General features: G+C 42.8%; 1 protein-coding gene across 6 annotated transcripts in view; it reads right to left on the bottom strand.

Moving 5' to 3' along the window:
• Positions 1 to 8,253, bottom strand: part of BLNK (B cell linker) — a 90,526-nt gene that overhangs the window by 41,500 nt on the left and 40,773 nt on the right. Inside the window, exon 1 of one of the 6 annotated variants that reach the window (XM_071748624.1) lies at positions 1,707 to 2,026. The exons of 4 other annotated variants lie outside the window; for them this stretch is intronic. In XM_071748624.1, coding sequence (XP_071604725.1) covers positions 1,707 to 1,753 — 47 coding nt within the window. In that variant the 5' untranslated portion in view covers positions 1,754 to 2,026. Of the gene's footprint in view, positions 1 to 1,706; positions 2,027 to 8,253 lie in introns of those variants that run through there. One more of the 6 variants, XM_071748625.1, reaches the window with a different exon arrangement.

Below are 8,253 nucleotides of genomic sequence, written 5' to 3'. Positions count from 1 at the left end.
GAATATGTACTCATTGAAAGTTCTGCCTAAAGTTTTAAAAATCCTGGTACTGTAGTAAGGCCCTGTAGCCATATATACAGGTTTCTGTCTAAGGAGGTATTTCAATCTGCTCAAATTGAAGCACTTACATGGAATGCAGAGAGAACGCACGTTTGAGAAATGCGTGCTCCTGTGTTCCTAGGTGAATTGGCCATGAGGAAGAGAGAAAAAGTAGCTTTTAATACTTCAAGATAACACAGAAAAGCAGAGCTACTTCCTCCTCTTCCTTATTTTTCAACAATTAAAATTTGGGACAAGATTAAGAGTCTGAGCCAGGGTACAGATACAGCAGATGTGATGGCTATCTTTCTGATTTAGGGCTTTTGAATCAGTTCAAAAACAAGTTATGGACCATTTTAACCCTCCATGTAGACCCTTCCTGTACACTTGAGAGTAATCCCTCTCTAATTATTTGCAAAGGTGCAGAGAATGCATCCTGGCTATAATTTTATCCCAGCGGAAAGCATGTGTTTTAATTCTTTACCAGTAACCTTCTTGTTAGCATCAGGCCTTCCATTGTATTACTCATTATCTTGAGATAGTTCAGACCCAACACTAAGACCTGACACCATTCAGACTATTTTAGACTATTTAGGTTGATAAACTGCAGACAATGGGGAAATGAATTTTCTTCTTTCTCCTATCCATTTGTCTTCCAGAAATTTCTTGCCTGGTCTGTAGGATACAGCCTGCTCAGCTTTTATTGAGCATACCTAACTGAGGAATATAAAAGTCATTGCAGCTCTTGAAGTACACACACCCTGTTCCCAATATGTCAGTAGCATGGCAAGAGCAGATCCCAAGACATGCCTTTCCATCAGAGTTAGCTTTACAAGGGAAAATTCTAGCATCCATGAAGGCTTTCAAAGAGGGTGAGAGAGACTTGAGAACTGTTTATAAATTAGTATCAAGTGCTTAAGTGCAGGTTATTTTAGGAACAATATTTTTCAGTATTTCATGGTTATTTTTTTAGGGGAAGAAAAAGTTGCTATGCTACTTCATTCCAAAACAGGACTTCTTTTAACTATTCAGAAAAAAGTCATGATGAAAGAGCCATGAGGTGCCAACTCCACCAGCACACCAATTCAGTCACACTAAAAATACTGCAGTAATGGTCAGCTTCAGCATTTTTCCTCTCAAGACCTATATTTAACGTTGTTCTCCTTCGCTTAGGAACATTTCCCGTTTTCCAGTTCCTTCTATTCTACCAGTTCTTTTGAAGATTAGGAAATAACACCAAACTGCAAAAGCCATCTTCATAGGACACTCTGCTTAAACCATTAAGCAATTAATCCAATTTTTCTAATTTGTATAAGGCTTATAAATTTTACTGCATTAAAGGCTATTTTCTTACATCTTTGAAAACGCTTTTTTTCACTGACAGCTGTGAAAAACAGCTTCAGTGCAGATGAAGCACACACGCATTTTGCTTTGAAATCTGTGCCCGATTAATCCCTCCAAACCTGTATTTACCTTCCACACTTCCCTGTACCGCCCTGCCAAGCAACAATAACTTCGTTTTACTCTTAACACTTCTGTCAACTTCCTTGTGCCTCGGCGTCTCCCGATCCCTCCTATACCCGGTGCTCCCCTGCAGCCCTCACCGCCCGGACCCCGCCGAGCTCCGTGCCACTCGAGGACGAGCAGGAGAGCGGACCAGAGCCTACCTGAACTGCTCCCCGGCGGGCACTGTCAGCTTGTTCAGCTTGTCCATGCTCCGCGCTGCCCTACGCGGACACACCGCGCTCCTCCCGGCACCTGTCGGCGCGGCCGCTTCCTGCTACCGGGCTCGGCTCCCTCCTGGTGCCGGGACTCGGAGGGCAGCAGAAACTTGCCTACCAGCAAAGGCTCCGGTGGGTTAAATCGCGGCCGTGCCGAGCTGTTGAAGCCTCAATCCGTCCCACTTGCAAGTTCTGGCAAAGGAGGGCTCCGGTATTCGGGGCGCCCGGACCGGCCCTTTCAGTCCCGCCCCCTCTCCCGCCCTGTCCGGCTGCGCGCACAGGTGGCTGCGGCCCCGGCAGTTGAGGTGGAGACTTTGGAAATGGAAACGCGTGGCCTCGCCAAGCCGCTCCTCCCTTTAGACCTTTCGGAATGCCTAAGTGAAAAGCTGGCTTGGCCTTGGAGAAAGGTGAGGCAGCAGCTCGGATGCCCAGCTTTACGGCGGGTCAGGTTAAGATGAATTGCAGTGGGCTGTGGCAGGGCTGGGTAACCCGCTCTCCCCTGAGAGTCCAGTCCCAGGTGTCTTAGCACGCTGCAGGGACCAATGGAGGCACTTGGCTCCCTCCTGCTCACCCCTGTTGTCCACCTCCCAGCGAGCATGTGCTAGGTATCAACATGCTGCTGTCGGGATTTTCCTTCACAGGTTTTGCTGGACTAGAGAAAATAACTTTTTTATCCCCAGTCTTTTAAAAATAACTGTTGGAGAAGTAAAAACTCCATTTCCTCACCCTTCTTCTTTAAGGTAGGAGTAAGTCCTGATCTTTCCAGAGACAGAGGGTGAGGCTGTTCCCATCCAAGATATTCACAGCTGATCTGTGTTTTATGGCTCTGATATGTCTAAGCTCAACCATTCCCCCCCCCCCCCCCCCCCTTTATAAATGTACTTTTAGGCAGCTATTTTTTCTGGGGTGCAATTGACTCTTATCCCTCTCTTTCTGCATCTATGGTCTGCCTGCAGCTTAGTTCATAAGCTAAAGTAGCTCTAGGCTGGAAACCTGCTGGTTTTTTTTGTTTTTTTTTTTTTTTTTTTTTTTTTAATGTCCATCTGCATCGTGTATGCTGAGGACACCCAGTTATTTCTTGGCAAGATTCTCATGCCACTTAGGCTGGATTTCCACATGGATGCATCTCCTCCCCAGATTTTATGCATTATAATTTTTCTTGAGAAAATGTAGTGCCAAACCAGACTTCCTTGGTTATTGCTGATGACTGTGGGGAAGCTGCTTGCCATGAGATTTGTGGCTTTGATAACAGTATTGCTCAGATCTAGGCATGGCTGATGTTTTGGTTGCTGAGCTTCCAACACAGAAATTACTGGATATTTGCATTATTATATAGGGAAGGCCTATAGTGAACAGATTGCCCTTTTGGGGATATCTTATAACATTTATAGAATTTAAAGAATAACAGAATAATGTTGAATGTCATCTACTGCACAAATCTCTGGAATTTCACCCTGTGTTGCGTCTGGTTGTGAACTGGACTCTTTTGCAAGTTTACTCCCTGAAAGTTATCTTGATAATTAAATTAGTTTTGAGTCAGTTAAAATTAACACTGGTGATATGAAGAAGTGGGTACAAATATATTGCAGCTCCACTTTACCTTTTGGTTGTATAATATTCCCAGTATATGTAAACAAATGTCACAATATGGGATTCAGTCAGTACTCTTAGACAGCAATTGCTCTTACACAACAACTGCCTCTTGCCTGAATGCTGCAGAAATCCCAGACTGTTGTTGCTGTTGAGATCTTTGGTGGCAGTCTGTCATTGGCTCTGCCACACTTATTTTGCCTTCTTTCTTCCTGACTCAACAATTCCCAGGTGCAGAGGGCTTTCCTGCCTGTCCTTGCAGTGCTGTCACCTTGCTGCTTCTGGGAAGGGGACACTTGTGATGCCTGATGCTTAGGGAGCTCAGGGCTTGAGGACAGTGCAGCTCACGCAGGATCTCTTGTCCCTGTGATTTGGTGGCCCACGTGTTTGTATAGCTGTGCAGTGAAATGTACTGGGGAAGGAGTCTGTTGCAAATGATCTAGCAAAAAGTTACAGAAAAGGGAGTTTTAACTGCATTGAATCCCATTGAATTCAACTGCATTGAATTCAACTGCATTGAATCAACTGCATTGAATACTGAATTTTTTTCAGTACACAGATGTTTGTGAGGGTGCAGCATGGCATGGAAGGACTAGGGTGTGTGACTGCTTAGACTGGTACTGCTGCTAAGTTACTCCTAAGAAAGTCTCTATTGCATGAGGCTTGTTCATTGGATTTTATGGCATCTGCTGTGGTCCATCTCCACTGGTAACACCTCAGACTGCTTGCTTCTTCCATGCACACATATGGTGCAATTCACAGCCCTGCTTCACTTTAATATCTCCTAGCAGTTTGTAGCTAAAAAAAGCCAAATCCTTTCCTATTACTGCATCAGGGCTTGTTTTTACCTGTCTGGAAAGCAGTAGAAGAAGAGGAGGCAAATGCTTGTCCTCACAGCCCTGGCCCTCTGATACTGATTTACACAAGGCACATCTTCCCTTTATATCCATTACTACCAAAACATACTGGCTCGAGGTTCTTTTCTTGGTAATAAAAGAGTCCTAGCCTAGAATCAGCAGAGGTACCAGGCTATGTGGGCTAGGCTAACTCTTTGCTCCTGTAAGAAAGCTGCGGAGGTATTTTCTAAGGGTGTTCAGTGGTAGGACAAAGGTTAACGGTTTTAAACTGTAAGAGGGGAGATTTAGATTAGACATTAGGAAGCAATCATTTAGTGTGAGGTTGTTGAGACTCTGGAACAAGTTGCCAAGGGAATTTGTGGATGCCTCCTCCCTGGAAGTGCTCAAGGCCAGGTTGGATGGAGATTTGAGTAACCTGCTCTACTGGAAGCCCATGCTCTATCTCTGCCCATGAAGAGAGATTAGAAATAGATGAATTTTAGGATCCTTTCCAAACCATTCTAATGTTATTATATGATATAATATGATATGATATATAGAACATGGGCAAATAGAAAAATCAACTCCATCCTCCCTCAAAAAGCAGATACAGGATCCAGTATACCACAGTTATTTTAAGCCCAGAGTGTTTTCTTCTGGCCACTTTGTTGTGTATGTGCATCAAAACCATGTGGATCTAAACAGTGTAGCTCTACCAGAAAATGTAGCTTTACCAGCTGCAGCCTGTGTAGCTCTTTCTGATCTGTTTCCAAATATCTTCTCTGGCCATCTGGCCGGATGTTGAGAAAGCTTCTTTGGGTGCTACAAGTTAGGACAACCACAAACCTTAAATAAAGAACATGCCTGAGTCCCTCTAGACAGCACCAAGCTGCTTCTTTTGCACAGCAGGTTGTTTCAGAGTCCAAACTTTTGGCCCATGTGGGGACTGATTGTGTCTGTGATCAAGAGGGTTTTTGTATAGTCCACATGGAGAGGCACAAACCAGAGTTTGCAGCTGGAAAGGACAGCCCTGCAGTCCTGCATCAGGGTTGGGGCAGGTGAGTCTCAGCAGTTCCTCCATCTCTCCAGTGTTAATTGTCACCCCAGAATGGTGTCTCTAGGAACAATGACTGGAGGAAGGGCCAAGGCCTCTGTAGCTCCCACTCCAGGAAACACCCTGCTTTTCTTTTCAGGAGCCCTGAGAGGACTTGGAGGTGGCAAGTTTGAGACATGTAGCAAACATAATGCCATGCTATTTTTATAGTTGTAACCCCAGCAACTTTGACATAATGTGCTCATTTGGAGAATGCCAAAGAGGAACTGGGATTTGTTTTACCATGTAGGTGGCATCTTCACCATAGTTATGGTTAATGTGAAACTCTACTCCTCAGCCATAAGTGCTATTCTTGGCAGAGAGGGGTTTGTTTTGAGGGATGCCTGTGCCACCCCCCTGACACATAAAGGACCAACCGGGACAGTGGGAGTAGTGTGGCCACCAGCCTGCAGGCATTGCTGCCCACGGAGGCATGGTCTGGCAGCCTGGACCAGACTGTGCTGCCCAGCTGAGGTGAGGGACAGGTACTAGGGGTGCAGAGCACAACAATATACCAGAAGAATATATCTTGATGTCTTAGATGAGATTTCTTGCAGATTTGTTTCCACAGTTCTGGTTTTCTGGAGCATAGTCGTTCAAGCCCTTGCACCTAAATTGTATTTTCTTATCTAATGAATAAGAACCCACATTCACATGGACTCTACCATTTTGGTGATGAAATAGTTGGTAACTTTAGTTTTGGTGTATGACTATGAAAGATACAGGCTGAGTTCCTAGCACAATTGTTTAACACAGGTAAGGCAGGGTTGGCCAGTAATTTTCTTTGGCAGGATGGTTCACAGAATATGCATGCTTTTTTATTTGTATTTTTTATGCTCAAAATGCCATTGAAATTTTGGAAAAGCTCTTCTAAATTCTTGGACAGATTTTCTAAATGTCACTAACTGTTGCAACATTGTTGCATCATCACTGCAAATGTTGATTAGTCTGCATTTGTCTCTCTGATTCTCTCCCAAGGTTACTGTGTAATTCTCTGTTTATGCTAATAAAGAAAAGTATTTTGAAAGGCAACTTCTTTTTATCTTGGATGTTCAGAAATGAAAATTATTTTTTACCTTCCCTGCTAACCTCAGCTGTTTCTTTCCTGACAGCTCATTCCCTGTACATGCTGCCCCACTTTGGCAGTGTGTTCTAGTTTCTGTTTAAAAGCTGTGAGGTCACTGGGGCAAGGTCAAAACCAGACTCAGTAGAACCGTCTCCATCTGAGACTGTGAGTATCCTATCTTTGGTCAAAACTTGCTGTGAATTGCCAGATACTTCTTGTATGCTCAGGGCTCCAGTTTTCTATACTCTATTGTTAAGATAATGGTTAATTTTTGTTAAGACTTTTCCTCTCTGAGTAGATAGAAAGCTCCTGTATCAAAGAAACAAGGGACTGGAAGGCTTGTCTGAACCATTTTAACACTTGGTAAGTGGTTTTCCTAGATCGGAGCAAGCACTGTCGTGCAGAGCTAATTCTTGTAGAGAAACTATTAGGCAAAATCCAAACTTTTACTGCTATCACTGACAAGACTGATGATTTTTCTTGGTTGACCATTTCTCTCCAACTTGTTTGATGACTGCTTTTTCTGATTTTCAATGAAATTAATGCTCTGTAGTTAATAACTTCCAGATCATGATTTTATGATGATTTTGGGGTTGTCAGGAATTCCTGCTGAAGCCACTAATATAACTTCCGTGTGTATTAGAATGTTAAATGTTACATAAAATATCAGGTATCCATGTCCTACTTTTAAATTCCTAGGTTTTGATTCTAATACTTTTTTTCATGGAGACCATTGATGCCATTGTCTTAATGTGGATTACAAATTATGGCTGTCTTTAGACTAAGGGAATTCAGGGGCCTGTTTCGGTTCCTGGTCTGGGTTGGCAGCTGAAGCCACATCCTGACTGCACCATGGGGTTAGGCTCAGTGATGCAACAGCATCTCCCTATAGCCTCCTCTGCATGACAAGAAAGCCTAGGAATGTGTCCCAGGCAGGAGCTATGGCATACAGGACAGATGAGTGATCAACCTGCTGGAGCGAGTGTGAGAACTCCAAGCCACTGTATAGGTACAGCCCTGCCTCTAAGTTGCAATTTCTGAACTTCTAGGATTTTAGATAGTTGCAATAAAAAGCAGAGAATTGTGAACTGTATCATGTAGCATGAAAATTTAGCAGTGAGATCAAGAAAACAACTGCGAATTTGTTTTGCAATAAATCTTTTTAATGTTTGTTTTTAATGCATTGAGGAGATATCTCAGTGAGCTATGCATGACCATTTCAATAGGAAGCTGTCTTTTAGAGCTTACATTAATGCTCATGGATACAGTCTAGTCTCTTCAGGGTAAATAAAACAGCAGAGGAATCAGGTTTGAAGTAAGCAATTGGTTTGATAGCCAGGTTTCAATTTTATACCATGACTATATGAGACTTATTTTTTGTCTGTCATAATGTAAAACTCATTTCTTAACCCTTTCTCAAATGAGTAAAATTTTGTTTCCAATATTAATAGAGAAGATTGTGCCAATTTTTTTCTTTGAAGTGCTGAGGAGTCAAGGATGCAACAGTTCTTTGTAGGAAAGAATTCTTAAAATGGGATTAATGTACCACCTGTCTTGCAGAGTAGCAAGTATATTTGCTCATTTTGACTTCTCCACTTCTGGAGAATGTGGGAACTACCTGATGCTGCACATTTTGCTTTTTAAAAGACAGCTTTGTGAGCTTTTGCTTGTGTCTTCCTTCAGGAAGTCCTAACAAAAGAGAAGCATTGTAACCTCCTGATCAAAGTTTAAAATGTCTAAAAATTCACTTTGAAATACCTGTCTGATTTTACTGTCTTGAGGTCGTAGTATTTCACCTACCTTAGAGGTACTTCTCCTTACCTGTATCTACATGCTGTTTTAATTTCTCTCAAATGCTAGTAATTGCTTCAAAGAGAGTATTTGGTGGTATGTAAAGATCTATTTAAA

This window comes from Heliangelus exortis, chromosome 7 (genome assembly GCF_036169615.1).
Source record: "Heliangelus exortis chromosome 7, bHelExo1.hap1, whole genome shotgun sequence".
NCBI classification, from domain to species: domain Eukaryota; kingdom Metazoa; phylum Chordata; class Aves; order Apodiformes; family Trochilidae; genus Heliangelus; species Heliangelus exortis.
Note: the sequence above shows the minus strand (reverse complement) of the source record. Positions and strands in the feature narration are given on the sequence as shown.